The 24,500-nt window shown below is 32.5% G+C and overlaps 11 protein-coding genes across 11 annotated transcripts; 5 read left to right on the forward strand and 6 right to left on the reverse strand.

The window, feature by feature from the left end:
- Positions 1-244: 244 nt before the first annotated feature.
- EIN_064420 (hypothetical protein) lies at positions 245-1,478 on the forward strand (the record flags this gene model as incomplete). Its single annotated transcript, XM_004183515.1, has 3 exons — positions 245-625; positions 752-1,104; positions 1,175-1,478. 3 exons carry the CDS (start codon positions 245-247, stop codon positions 1,476-1,478), a joined length of 1,038 nt encoding a protein of 345 aa, XP_004183563.1.
- A 147-nt stretch (positions 1,479-1,625) lies between these two features.
- EIN_064430 (hypothetical protein) lies at positions 1,626-1,946 on the reverse strand (the record flags this gene model as incomplete). The annotated part of the gene is made up of 1 exon (XM_004183516.1): positions 1,626-1,946. One exon carries the CDS (start codon positions 1,944-1,946, stop codon positions 1,626-1,628), a length of 321 nt encoding a protein of 106 aa, XP_004183564.1.
- Positions 1,947-2,927: 981 nt separating this feature from the next.
- EIN_064440 (hypothetical protein) lies at positions 2,928-3,803 on the reverse strand (the record flags this gene model as incomplete). Its single annotated transcript, XM_004183517.1, has 1 exon — positions 2,928-3,803. The coding sequence occupies one exon, from the start codon at positions 3,801-3,803 to the stop codon at positions 2,928-2,930; it is 876 nt and encodes a 291-aa protein (XP_004183565.1).
- Positions 3,804-6,542: 2,739 nt separating this feature from the next.
- Positions 6,543-7,514, reverse strand: EIN_064450 (estradiol 17-beta-dehydrogenase, putative; the record flags this gene model as incomplete). Its single annotated transcript, XM_004183518.1, has 1 exon — positions 6,543-7,514. One exon carries the CDS (start codon positions 7,512-7,514, stop codon positions 6,543-6,545), a length of 972 nt encoding a protein of 323 aa, XP_004183566.1.
- A 424-nt stretch (positions 7,515-7,938) lies between these two features.
- EIN_064460 (hypothetical protein) lies at positions 7,939-8,709 on the reverse strand (the record flags this gene model as incomplete). Its single annotated transcript, XM_004183519.1, has 2 exons — positions 7,939-8,222; positions 8,292-8,709. The coding sequence occupies 2 exons, from the start codon at positions 8,707-8,709 to the stop codon at positions 7,939-7,941; spliced, it is 702 nt and encodes a 233-aa protein (XP_004183567.1).
- Positions 8,710-9,715: 1,006 nt separating this feature from the next.
- EIN_064470 (hypothetical protein) lies at positions 9,716-11,250 on the forward strand (the record flags this gene model as incomplete). Its single annotated transcript, XM_004183520.1, has 2 exons — positions 9,716-10,859; positions 10,922-11,250. The coding sequence occupies 2 exons, from the start codon at positions 9,716-9,718 to the stop codon at positions 11,248-11,250; spliced, it is 1,473 nt and encodes a 490-aa protein (XP_004183568.1).
- A 1,066-nt stretch (positions 11,251-12,316) lies between these two features.
- EIN_064480 (hypothetical protein) lies at positions 12,317-13,759 on the reverse strand (the record flags this gene model as incomplete). Its single annotated transcript, XM_004183521.1, has 1 exon — positions 12,317-13,759. One exon carries the CDS (start codon positions 13,757-13,759, stop codon positions 12,317-12,319), a length of 1,443 nt encoding a protein of 480 aa, XP_004183569.1.
- A 654-nt stretch (positions 13,760-14,413) lies between these two features.
- EIN_064490 (sphingomyelin phosphodiesterase, putative) lies at positions 14,414-15,703 on the forward strand (the record flags this gene model as incomplete). Its single annotated transcript, XM_004183522.1, has 1 exon — positions 14,414-15,703. The coding sequence occupies one exon, from the start codon at positions 14,414-14,416 to the stop codon at positions 15,701-15,703; it is 1,290 nt and encodes a 429-aa protein (XP_004183570.1).
- Positions 15,704-16,265: 562 nt separating this feature from the next.
- EIN_064500 (hypothetical protein) lies at positions 16,266-17,637 on the forward strand (the record flags this gene model as incomplete). The annotated part of the gene is made up of 2 exons (XM_004183523.1): positions 16,266-17,406; positions 17,477-17,637. The coding sequence occupies 2 exons, from the start codon at positions 16,266-16,268 to the stop codon at positions 17,635-17,637; spliced, it is 1,302 nt and encodes a 433-aa protein (XP_004183571.1).
- A 574-nt stretch (positions 17,638-18,211) lies between these two features.
- EIN_064510 (hypothetical protein) lies at positions 18,212-19,354 on the reverse strand (the record flags this gene model as incomplete). Its single annotated transcript, XM_004183524.1, has 1 exon — positions 18,212-19,354. The coding sequence occupies one exon, from the start codon at positions 19,352-19,354 to the stop codon at positions 18,212-18,214; it is 1,143 nt and encodes a 380-aa protein (XP_004183572.1).
- Positions 19,355-19,839: 485 nt separating this feature from the next.
- Positions 19,840-20,964, forward strand: EIN_064520 (hypothetical protein; the record flags this gene model as incomplete). Its single annotated transcript, XM_004183525.1, has 1 exon — positions 19,840-20,964. The coding sequence occupies one exon, from the start codon at positions 19,840-19,842 to the stop codon at positions 20,962-20,964; it is 1,125 nt and encodes a 374-aa protein (XP_004183573.1).
- Between the last annotated feature and the right edge of the window lie 3,536 nt (positions 20,965-24,500).

The raw sequence follows: 24,500 nt of genomic DNA on the forward strand, positions 1-24,500 counted from the left end.
TTACTATAAACTGAAATAATAATAATAATTGTTTATATATTTTTGCTCAACAATTTCAACTCAAATTCTTTAAAAAAAGGAATTACTTTTTGAATTAAAGTGTAGATAAAAAGTGTTATTCAGAATGTCGTAAGAGAAAGACATTATTTGGTCTTTAAAAATGTTTTTCTGAATACTTTTTGAAAACTGAAAGAGAGGAAGAAAACCCCCATATTTTCAACTAAAAAAATAGAACCCTTTAAAAATGGCTAAAACGGAGAAAAGATCAACTTTCATGTCAGCGGATAGACTCGTGTACGTTCGCGAGATGTTGCAGATGCGGTTGATAATAACTCCACAAAACTTGATCAATGATGATGGCACTTTTAAAATAGTCACAACACCATACACATTACTTAATACATTGTACACAACTTTAGAAAAAAACGGTATTTCAGTGGAACGTGTCGAGTTGATTGGATCCTCCGTGAGGTCACTCATGTACGACGACCCCGAATCAATTGACATATTTGACATCGATGTTGCCTTTCAAGTTAAAAACGCGCAATTCGACAACGTCCTCCAGGCCGAGGAAGACACACTACTACTCATCTCAAAGAAGAACAAAAAGGCGCTCTCTCCTAACGTTTGCTATTTTTACGACACGTTTTTAACTCCAAATCTTTTAAAAATTTTTTGAAGTACTTATCCAGTTGGATTCAAACACTTCCAATTCAAAAAGGGTAATCCGCAACAACGTAATAACACAAAGGATATTCCTTCGTTTTTTGTTAATAAAGCACTCGTGACAGAACCAGTCCCTTGGGCACTTGTTAGTGTCGGGTCGTTGGGGTGTATGGTGGATATTAAGGTATCAACACACCTACCCATCTCGGACTTCTCCGTGAACTCCATCAACTTAGATCTCACGGAAATCATTCAAAAGGGGGTTAACTACGAAACTATTATTCCAATCACTTCACATGAGTGGGATATTCAACAAGTATTTAATGACGTCGAAAAGAAAGTACTGAGGTGGAAAGACTCGACGATGAGACGGATGGGGCTCAGGTACGTCTTGATGAAGGTGAAAGGATATACAGATCTTTCTCCCACTGGTAAAAAGTTTGCATTTTTTCTATTTCTTTGTAGCCAAAAAAATTTGAGTCAAGGTGACACACGTACTGAAAAGCAGAGAGTTTGGGAATAACATTGTGAATGAGTTTGTCGACAAACCAGATGGCTATTTCAGCTGGGAAATCGGAAAATTTGTCCATCGCCATTTCTGTAAGAACGGGTATGACTTTGAGCAAATATTTCGATTTCTGGACGTGTTGAATGACACACTGGAAACCAATCAACAATACGGACTTTTCGATAAAAAGATTGATGAAAACTACATTTTCTACAAACAAATCAAAAACACGTTGGCTGTTCAATCGAGGATAAGAGGCGGTGGGTACCATAGCTTTGACGCAAAGCGAAGTCACAAGAAGTGATTTCTTTGTTTTTGTATTATGAAATATTATCCATTATTTCATGATACATTGAATTTTTATGGATTTTTACTTTTGTTTGGTATGTTATGGATCGGTACTAATTATCAAAGGAAAATACAATAAATCAAATAACACAAACAAGTCATTTTAATGCTTTCCACAACAACAAGAACAGTGTGTGCATGAACACGAACATCCACTCTGTGGGTTGTGTGTGCAGTTGACAACCTTTGAGACGCCACAAGTACATTTTGCAACCAATCGACATCCATTTGAACAATCTGTTGTGATGTCCATACGATCAGATGTGACAGTTGTCTCATACTTCCCATCTACTTTCTTTCCTTCGACACGTCCACTCGCTCCACATTTGCACTTCAATTCACAGAGACATGTCTCTTGACTTCTTGAACATGTTGCAGTGATGTCTTGACTATTACAGTTCAGGTTACACTCAGTAGTATTCATTCTCTGGCTTCAAGTTCGTTGAGAGTCCTTTTATACAGCAGAAAGTCCACTTTCTTCTGATTGGCCATTTTTTGGTTTACCACGTAAGTAGTCTATTCATGCAAACCATAAATATAATTTATTTTATTATAATTGAGAAGTTATATTTCTGAAGTATTTTTGACCAGAAGCTTTAATTTCCTTCCTGACCATTTGTTTTAAGTAATGAACTTTGTTGGTATTAAAGTCAGTCTAATCACGAAAAGCAACTGGTGAAATCTTTTAGTTTATTGCAAGCGATTATTTTTGATTGCTTTAACAACAACACACACAAATAGACAATATGGAACAATAAATAACTAAAATTACCGAAAATACACTCATCTAAATTATTGATGTCACTATATGTTCTGAAATAATATGTTTTCAAAGAGTCTTGTTTTTAATTATATTTGTAAAGAGGTTAAACAAATTGGCAATTGTTTTTTAAATTGATTTCATAATGAAGATTATTTACTTAAGTTGTTATCTTTACAATAAATTATTTCTTTGACATGAATAATAAATTATTCGTGATGCCAAAATTTTAATCAATTAAAATGAATAGCATTTGTGGTCTAAGGGCAGAATTCCACCCTTCCAAGGTGGAGATCCGGGTTCGAGTCCCGGCAAATGCATTTTATTTTAATGTGAACAACTTAATAAAGAATTACTTTTTTGTAATTATTATTAAATAATAATAATTATTGTAATAATAATTACAATTATTATTAAAAAAAACATTCTTCATTATACCACTTCTATAATTAGATTATTTTTCAAGAAAATGAAACAAAAATAAAAACAAAGGGTGATATTTTTTTATTATTCTTAATAATACCCATTTCAATAAGTAATTTGACAAAATAAGGCACACGGTGAGTATTGCACTGCAATATTATGCAACTTGTAGAGGGATTTTAAGTCATTTGGACTTATGTAAGTATTTGTGTGTTCTCAAACTTACCGTTTTTTCATTTCAACTTTTTGTTTCCTTCTCTTTTTATTGACTACAGTCGTATGTTCCTCAGTATTAATGCCCAAATTAGCTACTTCCTCAGATGTTGCCAAACTCTCTTTTGTATTTGCGATCTTGTGCTTCTTCCCAATAAATCGGTTTCGAGGCGATTTTGGCTTCTTCTCTTCCTTTTTCTTTTCATTGGGACTCAGTGATCTTGCTCGTTTAGGTCTTACAAATTTAAGCTTTGGAGGTTTCTGTTGTTCTGCTTGTTTTCTTTTGAATTCGGTGTTTGAGTCTATTTCGTTGAAAATCCTGTTCGCATCAACAAAATCATCAAACTGCTTTGGTTTTACATAGCATAGTAATCCTCCATCTTGTCTCTTAATTACTTTATCCAATGGAACAAAAGTCATTACTGTGTTGTCGTTCTCGGTATTGGGATACAAGTTCTGTTGTGACACAAAGTCGTTGTAATGTTGCTGAAAATCGTCACCAAATAGTTCCAAGTCTAAGTCAGTATTGTCTTTTGGTATTGGAGAGATATCATCTAATTCTCTTTTAGGTTGTGGAGAAATGCCTTGTTGAGTTATCTTGCACTCTCCAAAAGCACAGGTGGTTAAGTTATCTGTACAATTTTGGATATTCTCCTTCACAGACTTCATTTCTTCCATAGGAGTGAGTGGTAACGTGTGACTTTGTGAATCACTGTGAAGTTCGTTGTGAAGTTCAGAAGAATATAAAGTCTGAGTCTTATCAACAGAAGTATGTTCATTTGTGATTTGTGAAACCTCGTTAGAATTGAATAAGTACTTAAATAAGTAAGTAGCACCAAAAACTAAAGCAGTTGTAGTGAATGAAATAAATGCTGTTGTGTACATATTATTTGAATAAAAAGTTGTGTACTATTTAAAAAAGACAAGTAAACCATTTTCACAAATTATAAAAACCGTTTTATTTCTATTCTTGATTAGTTATAGCCTTTGTTATTATCAATTTCACTTATTGAAACTAAAACATATTTGAAGGAACTAAATTGTTGTTCGAAACAACAGCTCTACTTTTTCATATTGAATAAGAGAATTGTACTTGTAAATTGTTCGAATAATTTCAAAACTGGTTTGTCAAAAATATTAACTATATTTAGAATACAAAATAAATTATATATTTTTAAAACTGTTTTTCTTAACATTTATAATTGTTTTATTATAGTTTATATGATTTATTTACACATTTCATTTTTTTTATTATATTATATTATAGTTGACTTTTTATATACTAAAACTATTTTTAGAATAATTGTAATTAGTAATGAACAAATAAAATAAACTATAAATTTACTAACTATTTTTGAAGATAAAAACCATTACAAATTATTTCAAATACAGTAAAACCCCTCATTAGTAGATTCATTGGGGAAAAAAATCCCCTTATTAGTGTTTTTTTTTCAAATTTTTTTTATTTTGTTTTTTTAAATTTTGGATTTGTTTTTTAGATCAAATAACTAATAAATACCACGTGTAAACAATAATTAAAATATAGCCAAAAACTAATAAAATATATGTCTTTTTCTGCAACAAAACCAATAAAAAGAAGAGTCAGATTATCTCTAGAAGAAAAAAAGCAAATAGTTATATGGGCCAACACAAACCCGATCCCAAACGACAAAATCCTTTTATCTTTAGTTTGGAAACACTTTAAAAAAATTCCGGGTAAAGAAACTATGCGCATATTGCGTGTTAATGGTTTGACTGATGGTTACATGGAAATAACAACCACTTTAAAAGCTAAAACCTTGCATAATGTAAAACATGAAGATCTTGAAGAGATGCTTGTAAACTTCGTTGAAGAAATACGCGAAGCAAACATTCCAATTTCTCTGGACGTCATAAGAAAAGTTGCAAAACAGTGCGCAGATAAACTAAACATCAATGATGTTAAGTTTTCAAATGGTTGGATGGATCGCTTTTGTAAAAGACATGAACTGAAATCAAAAAGAATCAATGGAGAGTCGAATGCTATTAACCCAAGTGATTATACAGAAGATATAATTAAACTTAGAGAAGAAATAGAAAAGTACTCGGAAGACAACGTGTGGAATGCCGACGAAACTGCGTTGTTTTATAAATTATTGCCATCAAAAACTCTTTCAAGTTGCTCTTCAAATTTTGGAGGAAAAAACCCAAAAGAAAGAATCACTATGTTAGTGTGTTGCTCTTTAACTGGTTCCAAAAAACCTTTGTTGTTCATTGGTAAATCAACAAAACCCAGATACTTCAAAATAGCCGAATACACAGTTGTCAAAAACAATTATGTATCACAAGCGAATTCTTGGATGACAACGTATTTATTTCACAAATGGTTGAAAGATTGGGAAGTGGAATTGAGAATACAAAATCGTTTCATTTTATTGATTCTAGACAATGCTCCAAGTCATAAATTGGATATTTGGGTAAACGAAGTGTTTTCTGATGATTGGTATGAATACTTGGGCATGAACGACAAGAAAAAACATGGTTTTGTGCTTAAATTGATTAATATAAAGGTGGTTTTCCTTCCAAAATCAACAACTGCTTTGTTTCAGCCGTGTGATTCTGGTATTATAATGGCACTTAAAAACCATTATAGAACGATGCTATGTGATTATTATTGTGATGTTTTACTTGCATCACAACGAGCGCATACTGAATATACGATTCCAAAAATGAATGTTGGAGATGCTATGAAAATTGCATGTTGCTGTTGGAATGAAAAGGTGTCTTCTGAGTCAATTCGAAACGCTTGGAAACATGCTTTATTTGGAAACATTGTTCAAGTTCAAACAATTCAACGCGTTGATTATAATTTAGAAGAATTAGCAGATGAAAACTTTCCACCAGCTTTAAGCGATGCAGATGAATACGGGCCATTAACTCTTAGAGGTCAGGAAGTACAGGCTATGATTGAAGCAGAAAAAATTCAAAACAAAGTTTCAAGGAAAAAAGAAAAAATTATGGCAATGAAAGAAGCAATTCGTATTGTAGAAGATGAAATTGATTACATGAAAGAAAGACTTAGTAGTCTGTGCGACAGTGTTGAAGCAGTGAAGACTAAATATATGGAAATTTTAACTGAATGATAAAGTTTTTTGTGTTAAAAAGTTAATAAAACGGTCGAAATTTTAGATGGTCAATTATAACTTTTATAACCAGTGTATTTTTGTTCGTTTTTTGTTAATTAAACAATAACACACAATTCAATTTTATGCCTTAGGCAATTAACCCCCGTTATTTTAAACAATTTTTATTTAAAAACTAAACCCCTTATTAATGGAAAACTGATTTTATTGGTCAATAAATGCCAATATTGAGGGGTGGTCTTATTGAGGGAACCCAATATTGAGGGGTTTTAATGTAATCATATTTAAAATAATTACAACTCTTTGACATTAATTCTATTGTTATATTAATAATAACATTTATTGTATTAATAATAATTTATAATTTTATTAATACTTAATAATAGTTTTATAATAATAATGAAATGACACAACAATAGAATATGGCGAGAGTGTTATTATACTTTACATTCAAGAAAGGTTTTAGTTCTTTTGTTAAATAAAATAGTAATTGCACCATAACTTACTCTTTCTTCTTTTCAGATGCCTGTTTCTCTTCAAGCTTTTTCAACAGTCTTCCTCTGACAAAGACTTGTTCTTTAGCAACGAGTTTCCCATAAATAGCAGTTGGAATAGCCCACGCTCCGAAGTCCATCAAATAGTGGAACCAGTATGGGTCGATGTGTGTTTCGAATCCAATGTGTTTAAATGACTCTTCGACGAACTCTTGTGGGCTTAACACGTAAATTGCCTTTTCTCTGATTTTTGTCATTTCAGTTGCGACGTACCAAGGGGCGTATGAGATCGCGTCGATCTTCCCTGCGTACTCGATATTAATAGAATCGTGGAATTGTCTCACGAAGGCCTTAGTCGATGAGTAGATTTGGAACATTGGGAATGGCATGAAAGAAGTTGATGATGACATCCCGATGATCAATCCCTTTTGTTGTCTCTTCAACATCAAAGGAATGACGTAGTGTGTTAATGTCAACATCGATGAGATGTTCAATGTGATCATATTTCTGACGTCTTTCAATGCAACAGTGTCGTAATTCCCTGGTAAATATTGGCACATGCCAACGTTGTTAACTAACACACCAATATCAAGAGGGGTGATCTCTTCTATAAATTTGGTCCATGCTGTTTCATCTCCTCTTTCCATAGCAATGAGGTCCAACACCTTCACTACTACTTTCACTTTGTATTTCTCTTCTATCACCTTCGCTACTTCATTCAGCGCCTTCTCGTCTCTATCTATCACTATCAAGTTGAACCCTTCCTTCGCTAATTTCTCAGTAAAGCCTTTCCCAACTCCACCAGCTGCTCCCGTGACTATAGCATATGTCTCCGTCCCCTTATAAACCTTCGTCGTCGGCTTGAACAAAAGTGGTCTGATCACCATCCTCCACAAAAACATGAGTGCAGGGATGACTGTAATAACAGAGACTATCGCCCCCAAGACACCTAGTAAATACGCTCCTGTGTTCTTACCCATTCTTAACTTTAATAGTTCTTTTCCAAGTTTTTGACTACATGACGTGGCAGGTTTTATTGTCGTTGTTCGAATTTGTCGGTTCAATTTTATTTCTTATTTGTTTCTTAGCTTTTTCGTGATATTCAAAGTACTAATAGAATTATAATTGTTTCATAAATGAGTATAAAATCATTGATAATTGAAAAGACCAGAAGTGACTACCAAAATGCTTTCCGAGTGGCATTTATGATGAGTTGGCTCTTTGAAAGAAAAATAGTAAACTATAAATAAATAACATTTTACTATAATTTAAACTATACAAACTATGAATAAATTAAAATAATTAATTCATGGTATAGTAAAATTAAATTATAATTTTACTATACCAAAATCGAGTGGTATAGTAAATTTTATTAAACGAAATGGAAAATGTCCAAGTTACCAATCAGTTGAGGAGTCTGTCCAGATACGTCTGGTATACCGTCCTACACTTTGTGATGCATCCGCATAACAAATCTGTCGAAACGAGTGCCTTTCCGCCATGGATGCTGACGTGATTTACTTTGTCTTCACTGAGGATAAACGACAAATAAGCTTGTTGCACACCATCGCCATTTTGCAAGAAAAATGAGAAGGGGACCGGGTGATATGCGAAGTCGAGTTTATATTCGGAGCCTTTCACAATTTGGCAGAGCCCATCGACTCCGATTGTGATATCATTTAAATTCACTTTACTTTAGTGTATTCGCTGGAATTGAAAATACGAAGAGTCACAGATATTACATATTAAAAACAAACGTTGGAGCAACGCAGAAACTGCAGCTAAGATAGCGACGTCGAACACACAGCCATCATCATCAATGATATAAAGAACTAAATGCACTTGTTGGTAATAACACGTTTGGTTGTCTGGAGTTGAAACGACAAGTCTGTTAACATTAGAAAACAAGTCTGGGTCATTAAACACTTCGTTCATCCATACTTCGACACTTTGAATATTCGGAGATGCTTGTTTGGATAACCCACTCGACTGCAACTTCGTCTCAAATAAAATAGGGTTTGAACCGTCATTCACTTTCTTGTGGACACTTGTTGTCGCTCCACACACGATGTGCGTGCTTCCGATTTTGTAGGACGACGACGCAGAAATGTCGTGTAACACGTCCCGCTTAATTGTGTGATCTTTTCCTTTTGTGTTGAAAACCATTCGTGACATCGCTGTTTGATTTTTTGAAGTTCTTTGAACTTAAAACCCTTTTTATACTTTAATGTATATTCAATACTCTGCTCAATAAAGTAGTGTTTAAACAATGAAATATAATGAATAAAATATGTTAAAGTGTTCTAAAACAACATAATACCACTTTAGATTTAAATTGGTGTGAAAACAACAATGACTGTTGAAGCTTGAGTATGGTTTGTATAAGCAAATATTGTCTGTTTTCTCTTCTTTTTATATTTTTATAATATTTAACGGTATACACTATATTATCTTAAAATGATGGGTTATTTTGCTTTAATTAAAACTTTTTAGTTCCTTACCAATTGCAATATTGACAAGTAATTAATTAATAATAAATTTTACTATGAATTTGTCTAATATTCGGGATTTAATGTGTGAAAAGAAAACAAATTTTTTTACACTTCGCTGGATTTTCGCATAATTCAGACTTTTTATATGAGTTTAAATATTAAATTAAAAATATATTTTTCCAAATATATACAAAATAATACAATGGTAAATTAAATTATATTAAAACCATAATTATTAATAAAATGAAAAAAAGATGGAAAAAAGTTAAATAACAAATTATGACAAACAATAGAATTTCTAATAAACAATAATATAAAAACAAGAATTATTTTGATAAGTGAGTTATTTTAATCACATTTTGGTATTCTAAAAATAGATAATGATTACAAAAATATGGTTAAAAATGGTTTAACAAAACTAGTTTCTTTAGTTATTTGAATATCCTTTTCTTAGTGTTTTCCGTGTCTTTGAAACTTCCCCGACTACTCGGGGTTTTGATTTTTTGATTCACAACTAACATGAAGGAGCTTTCAACCTAATAAATTCATTTGGCTTCACCAATGGACTTAGCACTCTTTTTTCTTTTTGTTGTTGCTCTTCCTACACACTCCCAGTTATCTGGATGTATGGTTTGTTCTTTCTTTGACTCTATATATATACGTTTATATTACTTTTGAAATTAAATAAAATGCAAACTGATAGACAGACGAGGTGGTACACTGCGATCAAAGACAACGTCGACTCGCCGAATGGGATGGTAGCGAGTCAAGTTCAAATCACGCAAAATTGTTTTACAAATGTCCCCGATTATGAAACGAAAGTGTACTCTTATGTCACACACCGTGAGTGCTACATTCACGAGTCTTATGCATTTTATTCAACACAAAGTCTGAACGTCACCCGTTGTGGGCAGTGTTTAGAGTTAACAGGCTCGACACAAAATCCCTTCAAATGTGTTGTCACGGGGTTCTTTAAAGAGAAGGAAGAGAACAACTTAACAGACGTCGACCTCAAATCCGTCGTCTTTCTATCGAACGCAAATTACAATTACATCGCAACCAACATCCATTCGTCATTCAATCATGCCTCACAAGTCAGTTTAAGAGTCATCGGATGCACTTCCGAGGTGATCCCCGTGCTTTATATCATCAACACTTTCTTCACAATAGATAGAAAGATGTCGACGGTGCAAGTGGTTAATACAGATGTACTTCACAAGATCATGATTGTCGATTTTGAGGAGTTCAAAATGAACACCGATGGGACTTATACAATCCCGGCTCGTAGTAACATCAACATTCAGCTTGTCGGTATCAACAACGTCAAAATTGGATTTCTCGGGGTTAACTCATTGGACGTCAATCACTCGTTTTACGCCGAAACACAATTTCCAGTCGAGGCGCCGCCTAATAACTGTTTCTTCTCTCCAGAGACACAAGTTTTGAGTGATTGGACTGTCAACCCTGCTTTAATCTCGCCAGTCAGAAGGTTCTTCTTGTGGAAATTTTACTTAGCAAACAAAACGTCGACGTTCAATTTCGACACAACTGTGAGAAATGTTGTAATACCCGACTACTTCAATTCGAAACTTGGAATAGCATATCCGACTGCTTTTAAATTTGGACAGACAATGAAGAAGCTTGAACTGATGTTGAAATTCAGTAAGAAGAATTACTCAATCAAAAAATGGGTGTTGTTACTCACAGAATACTCGGAGATTGCGGGAAAGATCAACACGACCATTTGCGCTCCCGAACCAAATGAAACACAGATAAACGACACACACGTCTTGATCACTTTGAATTTCAATAACGACGAGTGCTTCCGATACGGTTTGTTCTGTACTGTTCTTAACTTGCCAGATAACAGAGATACAAGAGAATCTAACATACAGCAAATCTTGTGTTATGCAGTGTAGAAACTGGGGAAGGAACATCGCTGACTATTGTTGAAAGTGCTTTTACAAAAAGAGACGAGACTGTTTTTACAGAGTGTGGAATAGAGTCTGCAGACTGCTCGAAGTACAGCTGCACAATGAATGCGACAAAATATCCTGAAATTGGATTTAAGCCAGGCTGTGAACCAAACTGTGGAAGATGCTTATTTGGATATGAGTGCAGTAATAAAGGCATTTGTGAAAAGGTTGTCTCCTCGAATAAAAGAAGTGGAAGTACATCAGTTGGTATAGTGTTGTGTGTATTAATTGTCATTTGTTTTTTCTAATCTGGTTGAATTTGTTCATTAGATTTATAGAAAATTCAAAACACAAATAATCTTCTCAAGTGTCCGAAATTTATTTTTCAAGCAAGACTTCTTTTGATCAACTTTTTGGAGTCCAAAAAACCAGTAAAGTGTTTTGTCAAACATCAAAAATTAAAAACCAAGTTGCCAACAAAAGAGCAGAAAAGATAAAACGCAAGGGTTATAGAGTGAGTACCTTAAAGATGTTAACTGGTTTGTAAGATTTGAAGTTCGTTATACTTTTAAAAGTATCTTTTATTGTAAAACTTCAAACAAAAATATTTCCTGTAAATATGCGATAAGCAGAAGAGTTATTCAATAAAGAATTGATGAAGTTAAGTTATTTTGAACAAAAATGTGATAAAATAAATAATACAACCAATAATACGTAACTGGTTTTATAACTTATTTCAACAATTAGATCCTATTTTAAAAATAATCAAGAAACAAAAATAGGATTATGTTATACCCATTCTCCACAAATCAACAAAACCAGTTAAATTGGAAACACCCCACATATTTGAGACTTCTTTCGTGGTGAAAACGATGTAGAAGGGTTGTAGAAGAAAAGTTTTGGACAGCGAAAAAAACCTACTGATGTAAATTTAAGAAAAGCAGAACTCACTTATTATAATCAAATATGCAAAACTCGCAGTACTATCAGCACCTCTTAAGTAAGACTCAAGAGAAGAAAAAGTTCTATACACTCACAATACGTGAAAAGTCACCACTTCGGACAGAAGAGATAGTGGAATACAACGCCGAATACGACTTCAATTCGTTTAGAAAGCCTAGGCGAGCTGTATCAAATCCGGGTTTCTATGAAGACAAAGAGTTTGATGAGTATCTTAAGAGGTCTTTTGCTCCCTCTTTATCTCTGTAATTGTATTAATTTGTCTTCTTATGTCATTCTTTCTGTTTTAAAATCTAAAAATATCAATGTTTTGTGTTATAGAAAAAGCAAACAATACTATTTGAAAAATGTCACTTTTATTTCAACTTTTAACATAAATAGAAATTTTGTCGCAATGAAAACACCAAAAATATATTAGACAAGAAACAGCGCGATTGCGACGACGAAGTACATCTCCACCGTTAAAGCGCCAGACCTTGTGTTGGTCTTAGGAATGACACAACTACCTTCAACACACTGCTTTCCCGCTGGGCATTTTCCACAAAATACTTGGCACTCTTCATTTGAAGAACTACACTCATTATGACACATCGCAGAGGATGCGTTACATCCCATCACGTTGTTTAGACTCTCTTTTTGTTGAAACCCTATTCTGTTTACAGTGACCGTTCCACCTATCACACCAAGAAGTTTGATACTCACAAAATTGACATACTCAGAACATGTTGAGTCGACATTAATTTTCAGCAAATTGCCGTATAACACAACATTTCCAACACTGTTTTTGTACTCTTTTGATCTAAAAGACGATAACACATTCGAACATTTGACTTTTTTGTCAGTGTCAAACTTCTTCAAGTCGGCAAGTGTGAATAATTCAGCCTCTTCAAAAGTCACAGCACAGTCAGATATGAATCGAAATTCTAGCAAACTGAAATACCTGCTCAGTTGGAAGTAACTAGGGTATCCCAAGACAACTTGTATATTCTCAGTGGAGAAAGAAAATGTGAATTCTCCATTATCGAAAGTGATTGGAACAAGTCTTAGAGACGGGGTCACTCTGTAGAGTTGCCACACAAACAACTCGTCTAAGTGTTCCAACTCGGTGTTATTTTCAAACAGCAAATTTTCGGGAATGAATTGGCATTGTGTGTTTGTTGTGTAGCGAGGGAACTGTGTAAGAGCCTGAAAAGAGGCCAATTTTGGGTGCACTTTTGGAAATACAATTGTGATTCGTTGCAACGAAACTAACTTGACATCGGTCTCTTGTGTCACTGGAATTGTGTACGTCCCTGTGAGTATATCTTGCAGATACTCATCACTGCCAATAGCCATCTTATTGTGTTGGACGACGGTGTTCACTGGTTGCACAACGATATTATTTCCTATCACTTGTTTAATAACAAGTGATGGTTTTACTCCAAAGGGACATTCGGTGAACTGAAAAGAGACTGGGATGATGCCAACCTCGTCTGAAATGGCACTCAACTGCTCGAACATGGCATCCGTCCCATATATTATTTTGGGATCACTCTCTGTGTGGTACCCTGCTATCATTACTCGGTAACTCTCCCCACCAGTCGACGACAATTCAAGACATTCCCCACACCGAGAAAACAACCCACCAGTGACAAAAGACTTCGGGAAGTACACTTGAAGCTCGAGGATGAGGCCTTCAACAAGTGTCGAGTTGTTGTTAAAGTCGTAGCATGGGTGAACATTATTTGGCATTTTTGAGCTGAAATGATAGCCATAAACACATGGCGATTGAGGAGAAGTCTTTTCCGAAGTGTACAACGTAAGGGTTAGTGGTAATAACAACGCAAAAAAGATGCAAATCAAATGATGACTTCTCATGTTTGTCTTTTCAGTTTTTTGTTGGTATATTTTGGATGTTCTATTACACCCCATTATGCTAATGGTGTTTTTTTAAATCAATTTTCGTATGAAATGTCTATGTTTGGTGATTGAATGATAATTTCGCTCAATCGATTTGTTCAATTTGGACTTCAAAATCCGTTTGCTTTGTATTGTTGTTTTCCATTTTTTTTAGACTTCTTTTACTATACTTTATTAATTCTTTTACCATTTTTTTAGTTGTTTTAAAAGCAAATTCCCGCTGTATCACATTGACACCACCTGTTAAGAATCTATTTGAAAATAGAAGCTTTATTTATAGTTTGTGCTATTTTAAAAAAACACAAAACACCTCACAAAACCATCAAATTTGCTCTAAAAAACACTTAAAAATTAGTAATTCTTTTAATTAATTTATTATAATGTTATATATTATAAAACTATCAACACACAAACACACAAACGGTCGTTTTTATTAAAAAAATTTATTTTACAAAAAAAATTTTAAAAATTTTTCTTTTCACTTTTTTTAATAAATAAAAGTATTATAAAATGTAGTAAATTTTATAACAAATTTTAATACAATAAAAAGACCCATTCGAGATAAAATCAAGAGGATAGTTGAACTAGATAATTTATACTATCGAAAAGAGGATGGGTAAACATACTCTACTAGTGGTTCTAACGTTTTTCCTGAGTTCTGTTGTATCGTTTGAGATGTGGCATTTAACAGACGTCCACCTTGACCCACTTTACAAAACACACAGTGACCCCCTCCAGTTATGTCGTGGTGGGAAAGGGAACAGTGGGAAGTATGGAGACTATTCGTGTGACGCAAACAACGCTTTAATGGAGACGTTAGTCTCTTTTATGAAGGCGAATACTGACATTAATGGTAAAGTGATATTATACACGGGTGATATAGTGTCACGAGCACTTCCAAATTACAACCAAGACACGGTGAAGAACGCAGTCGAAAATATCACAACCTTTTTAAGGAAATTTCCCGACTATTTTGTTGTACCTGTTTTGGGGAATCACGACGTGTTTCCTGCGAATCAAATGGCTATTAACTCGCAGTGGATGTTCAACTACGCTGCTGACTTGTGGGTGCCATTTCTGACAAAAGACGCATTGGAGAGTTTCAAACACGGCGGGTACTATTACATGCAATTTCCAGCCAAACTTGGGATCAAAAAACAGTTAAATGTTGTTGTGTTGAACACTGTGTTATATTACAATTACAACAAACAGACGATGGACGGGACAGACCCGCTTGGGCAATTTGAGTGGTACCGCAACACTATGGACGGATTTAGAAAAACAGGGCAAAGAGCTTTAGTTGCGATGCATATCTGTCCTGGTGTGGCTGAGAGGTTTAACTACTCCGATCAATTATATCCACAATATAATGATCGACTTGTCGACCTTTTGTCCGAATATAGTGACATCACATCCGGTATCATCTGTGGACATCTCCATACCGACACATTCAGAATAGTCGGGAGTGGCAATAAGAAGATTTTGGCCTTAATTGGACCGTCGGTAGACACTTGGCTTGGTACATCCCCATCGATTAGAAAAGTTGATATGGGCGATGGGACTGGGTTCATGGCTTCGTTCAAGAACTACAACTTTTTGTTAAGACCAAAAGGGAAGAAGAAGGGAGAAAAAGGCAAAGAAGTGAAGACAGATAAATATAATAAGTGGAAGTTCAACTACGAATCAAGCGCGGAGTATGGGGTGAACAGTTTGAGTCCTAGCGAGTTTGAGGTGTTGTTTGCTAGAATGGAAAAGGACGAAAAACTGTTCGAGAAGTATCACAAACACTTCAGAGGAGATACACCCGGGTTTGAATGTAACGGAAATTGTAAGGCTAATTGTCTCTGTGCTGTAAGGTACCCAAAACAAAACGACTTTGCGAATTGTGTTGTTTGGAATTAAGTCAGTCGTTTAGTAAGTTAGTGTATAGTTCTTATGATTTACTTGTTTAGTACAAATGATAGTTATTTTATAATATATATATATATATTCTAATTGAGTATTAATAGATTTTAAATACATTTTTAATGTGAATTTTTGGTAAAAAATGAGTTCCTAAAACAGTTTAATCTTTGTTTGTTTAGTAAAATTATTATTATTATTACTATTGAATAAGACACTATTATTATTAGTTGATGAAATTAAATCATTGAACTATATTTTATAACAAAAAAAATTACAAAATATAGTTGTTTTATACAATCGAGTCAATAATGGTTTGATTAAATGGAAGAAAAGAATGAAACAAATTATTTCATTTCAAATAAAACAAATAATAATAATAAATAAAACCTGTCTTGTTTAAAAAATAATACTAATTAGAATGATATACTTATTAATAAGAACGGACTGGAAAGTTCCTAAAAACACAAGAAAAATTACAATATAAAAGTTAGTAAATTCTAATAAACAACTAAAGGATTAAATCTTAATAAAAATAACTCCATAACAAGACTGGATTTTCATGATAGAGTATCTTGTGGTCGATAGAATGCGCAAAAAGGAATTTATAGTGTTAGGAGTGACTACTTTTGTGATAATAGCAACAACACTTGGTCTTTCGTACTGCAACACATTATCGATATTGGATGATACAGCAGTCCCTGTAATTGTCAACTTAAATAATTTCACGAATGGCGAGTACTTACTTCGACAAAACGTATCCCTTTCAGTGTACAATCAATGGGTAAAGCTCTCGATGTCTCTTCGCCCGGAAAATACAATGAATAGAACAACCATCACATTTGACACGCGGACTCGACTTTCGATCGTGACAGATGACACGTACGACGTGTACACTAGTCAACAACAAATGGTGACATCTTGTTACATATTTAGTTGTGAGGATATGGTCATATTTTCTGACAAAGCCGTTAAAGAGGCCAGTTACATCATTTCGATTGTCATCATCGATTCTTCTGGGGAGATCGAGAGAAACAACTTTGAAGTGGAATTTAACACGGCAAAGGCAAAGCCTTGGTCGACTTTATTGTCTCTTACTGTCACTTTAGTGTTAATAGTCACCATTCTTATCGTCTTAATAGCATTCGTGATACACGCAATAGTAACAAAGCAATGGACGATATATGTCTGGTTCAACGCATTACTCTTACTCGGCTCAGCACTCTGTTCGAACCCTTTTGAACTGATTGGATATTTCGAAAACTTCATGTGGCTCTCTTTACTCGGCGACTTCTTATCAGAGATATACACATTCATTCTAGTCGTCTACATTTTCTTCCACATCGACCATCTCAAGTATTTGGCTATCGACGCACCATATCCTATTATGCAATGGGTCTTGCGCTCGATAGTGTTGGTATGCTTCTTCGCACTTTCTATCACCTTTTTCTTTGTACGGTTATTACAAAACAGGTCTCCGTTAGTCTCTTCAACGTCCAATTTAGCAAATGACGTCAGAGGTGTTTCTGATTTCCTCGAATTTGTGTTACTCTTCTGGGTGGTGTTACTCATACTATTTTCTTTCACAGAAGTCACTAACCCTATTAATAGAAAAAGACTCTTTTACTTGGCACCCCTTAGCTTCATCGTCAGTGTCGATTGTTTCTTACAACTCTTTCTTAGAAACACCACAAATGATTTCCGTTTGTTTCCTTATCAGCAAATTATTAAGTAGTAATGTCATATAACACGTTTAATTGTATTGACCGACAGCCATACCGGGGTTTCTTGTCAAAATCGCAAACACTTATTGTGTTTTGTTGATGTGTATTGGCTTTCACCAGATCATGTTTAAACATTCAACAACAAAAGTCGAGCAGCCAGGCTCGTTGTATGAAGAGATTGATTCAGACCAGTCGATGGATTTTAATTAAGTATATTCTTCCTCTTCTTAACAATTGAGTCGGTTTTAATGGTTTCATTAACTAATATATTAACCTTCAATTTTATAATTTATAGACCTAGACTTATAACATTTAATTTACTAAAATATTATTATATGTTATAATAATAATAACTAATAAAAATCCATTTGTATTTTTTTGATATTTAAAATGAAAAAGATTTTGTATTATTTGTGAATATTTAAAAACAAAAAATAGATAAATAATTTTTATATAAATTTTAAATTAATTTATAGTTATTTTAATGCTAATCCAATAACAAGTCAAATTGGAAATGCATAATTGAATTCTTGGTTTTTTATTTTAATGCTAATAAATGATAATTATAATTCAAAAAAAATTAATAACTCAATATCGAAAATTACTTCCAGACCACAGTTTTCCAGATTCGATTCCCGGTTAGTGCTAGTTTTTGTTTTTTATTTTTTTATTTTTTTTAGTTACTAGTTATTTAATAAATAGTAGAATTAATATTAACGAAAAACTTTAAAGTATTGGTTAATTGAAAAATTTCGTTAAATTCAAATACACCAACAAAATCAAATCAATAGTGGAGTTTTAGCTCATTAAACGTTTGTTTGACTGCACGGTTTAAAGAGCATATTTGAGTGTACTCCAAGTTTAGTCCACTTTCTGAGTATCTCCTGTTTGTCCTTCTGATTTTCTTAGTGACGAGTTGCTTTCTCAGGACATTCTTGACGTAGTCGACGTAGGTCTTTTCTGGCATTTTCATGAGTGCTTGAGCATTTGGGATATTCAAATTTTTAGCACCACCCGGTAATATAGGGACGTTCTTTCCTTTGTTAGCCAACACGCATTCACGTGTCTCGACGGGTCGAATGTTCTGATTATAATACTTAGCCAAACTACGATGACCAATGACGAGTCCATTAGATAACTCCATAGTAGTGTCATCCACTGATATGATTTGGACTTGATTGGGGTCTTCAATGTATTCGTAGTAGTCGTCATATTCCTCTATGTTCTTTGTTTCATACAACATCTTGCAATGACAAGCGTTAATCATGTGCTCGCGAACAGCTTGATATGACTGGAAGCTCGACGTCTCGTGTGAACACCAAATACACAAATACCCAATACATATCTTCTCGTGGAGATATTGAATCAGTCCATTGATGTCACAACAACACTCGACATTTGGAATTAAGAAGTTGTGCTCGACATCCATATGCTCTAAGTTCTTCTCTGGACTCTCACTCTCTAAGTCACAGAACAAACAGTTCTTGGACGTCATCTTCGGCGCTAAGGACTTACGTTCTTGAATCATCTCATCTATCGTTTGTTCAGGAAGGTCAGCGTATGGGTCCTCGTCCTCTTGCTCGACTTTTTCCTTCTTAATCACGGTGGTAGGGTTTTCTTTCTTTTTAAGGTTCGCTTTGTGTTTCTTCGAGTTTTCGTGCTCCTTCATCTGGTTTTCAGTTTGGTACCTCTTTTTGCACGCCGAGCAGTAGTATGTGAAGACCTCTGTTGGAGTGGCTGTGTCCTTCTTTGTTAACTCCGCAAATTTAGACTGAGAAATTGGGTCTAACAAGACCGCCTTTCTCTTCAAATTAAAGACGTGATAATCACTTTTATAATGTGTGTTACGATCCTCCGAAGTATCAAATTGAACACAACAAGTAGAGCAGATAAATTTCTGAGTTAGTGGTTGATATGGTTTTGACATAATTCTGTTTATTAAGTTATTAATACAATTATTTTTCTAACCCTGAACACTATTGAATCTTGACTTTCATAATATGGTGAGTTCTTTGGTTTTATTTTTTAGCTTAATTTATAGTTAAAAAAGTTATTTCTATCTATAATTTTAATATTTAAGGAAACAAATTATTTACTATAAATTAATAAATTATTATCAAATAATATAAAAATATATCATTATTATATATTATATAATATATAATATATATTATATATTATATATTATATATTATATATTATATATTATATATTATATATTATATATTATATATTATATATTATATATTATATATTATATATTATATATTATATATTATATATTATATATTATATATTATATATTATATATTATATATTATATATTATATATTATATATTATATATTATATATAATTAATTGAAAAGTGAATGACGATAAAAACTTAAAAAGAACTGTGAAAAGAAGTCTAAATGTACCACGTCCAAACATTTCAATTTTTCTTTTTATTGGTTGCTCTCCCATTGGTATATATGTTTGCCCCATTGTACAACAATTATTTACTTAAGCAACCGAGTATAATGAGTCCATTATTTGAACATTCCAATTTTAGTGTTATTGTTAAACAAGGTGAAGTCCACCATCAGTTCAGTGTGCCGGAATCTGAGTCGAAAACGTGTTTTTCATTTAGTGATAGTGATGATATCGAAGTGTTACTCACAGACAAAGTCAATACAATTTCATTCAGTAAAACAGTCACCCAGAAACATGTCAACATTGCGTTGACAACTGAACTAGTTTCTCCAAAACATATTCCAAATGAACTCAAAGGGTTTTTTTATTATTCTCCATCTCACATGTTAATGTCACCTGGTGTAATAATAACTGAAGATGATGGGTTTAACAAAGAGATGGGGTATGACCCAAGGGATGAGTCTAGTATACAAGAGACTCCTTATAAAGTGGTCTGTTTACACAACTTGACATATGTCCATTTCTTCATGATTGGAGCCGTTGAGATGGGGTCGCGACTTTATAATATTGCTGGCGTTGGAGACTTCTTTTTCGACTCTTCGGAGATGTTCTTGATATTTATCTTAGCATCATTTTCACTCATTTGCGGGACTATGTTTACAAGGTGGACTGAACCCAAAAAGGAGAATTTAGTACTCTATGGGTGCTTCTCTGTCATTTTCCTAGCGATGAATAGCATCAATAAACACTTCACAGAGAACCCTAATCCTAATTCCTCAATCAATTGTATAACACCAATGCTCTATTTTTCATTTCTTTTTTTGAGGTATGACACACTTGGTCAAGTCTTTAATGCTATTGGAGAAGCTTTTTTCTTCGTGTGGGAAAATTTTTATTACTTATTAGTACCTCTTATGGTTTCTTTAGTTGGGTGCTTTTTCTCAACTTATTTGTGGTTCAGTGTTTTACTGTTTGCGTCATTACTCGTCAGATTTGTGGATAAAGAAAATAATATTATCACGAAATTGGCTGCTCTTATCGACTTCGCATTCGTGTTACTCTTTTTCCATTGGAAATTCTTCAATATTGCGTGTCTCCTTCCTTTTTTCGTGTTACTTATCTAAACTAGTAGTTATTAATATTTTTACCATGTTTTTATTATTAAATAAATTTTGAAAGTGGGAAAAACTGAAAAAACGATGGACAACGAAAAAACGATAGTCGAGCTGTTCAAATTTTTGAATGCCGAAGATATTATTTCAATATGTAACACGTCACATTTTTTGAGAGGAATCTGCGGGAGAAATATCAATGCATTAATTTCAAAATACCTCGAAAATGACGTTTTGTTGGAAAAAACGAAGGATTTGCCAGAATTTTTGCGATTTTTCATTTTCAGAAAAACGATTTGTGCGCACTTTTTCCTCATCCAAAACGCAATGCTTGCACTGCAAAACCAAAAATATAAAAATGTTAATAAAGTAATACCAGTCATATGTAATGACAAAATCTATAAACCACTCGTCAAGAAGTACGTCGAAACGGTTTTCCAAAACGAAAATTCACAAACGCAAAAAGTTCGATGTATTTCTTTCGCATTCGAATTTATAACAAAATTCGATGAAATTTCACTTTCACTTTTTGTGTTTTCGTTTTGCGACTTTGACGACGTGTTTTGGAAACGCGAGACCGAAAGAGTCGTTTTAAAAATCGGAGTTTTGGAATTCATGAAATTTATTTTTTTCCACAAAGACGAAAGTGTGCTTCAAGACGGAATTATTGTCGTACTTCGCGTTTTGTCCAAATTTGCAACAGTTATACAAAACGAAATTCTCAAACTCCTCATCTCTCTTTCCAACTCAACAAACCCAAATGTGAGAACAGTGGCAGTTTCAACAATAACGAAACTTCTACAAAATAAACTCATTCAACAAAACGACTTGCCAATTTTGCTAAGAAGAAAAGTCACAAAAACAACTCAACAATTTTTGAAAACACGAAGTTCAACGCAGCGAAATAGACAATTCAATCAGATCAACTTTGTGATTATTGCACTTCGAAATTCTCTCACAAATTTGGAAGGGATGATTGAAGAGTAAAAATTGTACAATTTAATATAGTTAAATTTAGCACATTAAATAGTTTGTGTTTTTTTATGAAAATTTTGTTTTTTATTAAACTTTTAAAATGTTTTAAACGTGAAAATATCGAACATTTTATATACTATATATATAAATCTAAAAAATTTTATGACCATTTTAAAAAATTGAAATAAAGTTGATATTAATGTAACTTATAATGAACTATATAATATAATACAGTATATAAATATATAAAGAAAAAAACAAATCGTAAACTTAAAATAAAAAACCTAAAACTTTTATTATTTTTAAGATAAACATTGTAAAGATTTTAATGTAATTTATAAAAAATTAATAAATATAATAAAAAAAAACAAAAAAACAAAAACTAGCACTAACCGGGAATCGAACCCAGAAAACTGTGGTCTGGAAGAAGAAACCTCGCCGCATTGGCCTTAGTGCTATCTGTAATTATTTTATTTCATTCTATATTTACACGTATAATTATAAATTTATTATTATTAATAATTAAATTACTATATCATTTTGGTGTAAAATATATAAAATTTATTTTATTATTTATCGTTATAATATAAATTATTACCAATTTATTTTATAAGATTTAAAAATGAAAATAACAAGTTTAAAAAATTTATTCATTTATAAAATTTACAATTTTATTTGTATTGCCAAAGAATTTATAACAAATTGATTTGAAAATATTCTATATATTGGGTCGGTTTCATGTACTTCGCTTTGCTCGTGCATTTTACCGACCCAATATGCTTTGTTAATTAGTTCCCTCCCAACTAAATAATAAAAAATTAAAATTTATAGAATAATCAGGTTATTTTTTAGTAGGATATAAATCGTGCTGATTCCCTGCACTTGTTCCAAAAAAGAAAATCCTCACCATTTAGTTAAGTTTGTGTTGTTTCATTTTTCTAACTTTCTTATAAAGTCGGATCTTTAATTAACGATGGAGAAAATTAACTATATATTTAGTTTTTTAATTATAATTAATAGTTTTTTTTTTCGAAATAATAATTTTTTTGTTTTATTTTTAAAATTTTTTACTTTTTAACCACATTACACGTGCAAAAAAGAAAAGCAAGAAATGTGAAGTTCGTAATATCTTATCTGGCCAATTTCCGAGTAATATCAACACAACCGGCAGACCATTTAATATAGTTAATCACATAAGTGTCATTGTTATAAGGCGATTAATAGGTTATACCGATTGATTTGAAAAGCAAAGAAAAAGATCGACAACTAGTATCTTTGAGAATGTCAAATGGTAAAAATTAATAAGAAATTTACTATGTATTTATGGTTTTTAATTAGCGATGGTCGATACTATATATTATAATATAAAAAAACAGATATAGAAAATTTCCTTGTTGTATTTTTGGGGTATCGTTAATTAGAAATCAGACTTACAGGGTGTGCCAAACCAGGATGGAATTGGCCGATATAAATAGAGCAGTTTTTTGGCAAAGAAAAATAAATAATAAGCATGATAATATAAAAATTTGTCTTTTTCGGCATTGTAGAATAACAATTACCAATTATTATTTTGTTTTTTACTTTTTTTCATTTAATTCTTAAATTTTTTATTTAATTTTTAATTCTTAAAAATAATATAAAATTATAGTTATTAAAATATATGTTTTAATTCATAATAACTAAATGCCAATAATCGGATTATTTAATTAATATAATGTGAATATTGTAATCTTAAAGTTGCAAATCACGCTTTTTACGTCTTTATTCGTCTCCTTATTTATTTTATGTTCTCGAACTTTATTCCATCTATTATCAATTGTATAGTTTTTATTAACTAAATAAAACATTTAACACGAGTCAATTGTTTTTTATTATATTCCAAAAGGTGTGAAGGTTAATTATTTAATTTAAATAATACTTCTTATTACCTGTTTTGCTGTAGATCCGATTCCAAACATGTCTATTTATCGAGTTATAATATATTTTTTTTATTAATTATGTTTTGTACTAAAGTGCATCACAAAATGGTCGACCACCATAAAATTGTCGTACGGCTTTTAAAACAATTTATTTACACAAAAGATTCACTTTGAAAAATGATTTTTCTGATGAATTTTCTTGAATACTCACCGAAGTAATAGAATGTTAAGAACACTTCGATGGTTAAATGTGTATTTCTTACATCAAACAAAAATACAATATTAATAAGTATTAGTTATTAACTTATTATTTATAGTTTAAAATGATCAATAAAACCATCTAAAATAACCACACAATTAATTTAAGTTGTTCCCACTGATTCTCTTTTCATAACGGTTCTCCACATCTTGGATTTGAACCGAAAGACGACCTGTAAAATGTTCTGTTACCACTGAATATGGTTCATTCATGAATTCTCTAATATGGCGCGCATGTTCCTTTTTATAATACATTCTGTACTCATGTTCATCCTTTGTTGTTTCCTTGTCTGACGCAATTTGTGTTTTAACAAACCCACAGATATAAAATGCAGAAATTATGTTTTTTGAAATCGCCGCTTTGTGGAAAGAAGAAACAATAGCGACAATTTGTTT

Source organism: Entamoeba invadens (genome assembly GCF_000330505.1).
Source record: "Entamoeba invadens IP1 unplaced genomic scaffold scaff_1105074725293, whole genome shotgun sequence".
Lineage (NCBI taxonomy): Eukaryota > Evosea > Mastigamoebida > Endamoebidae > Entamoeba > Entamoeba invadens.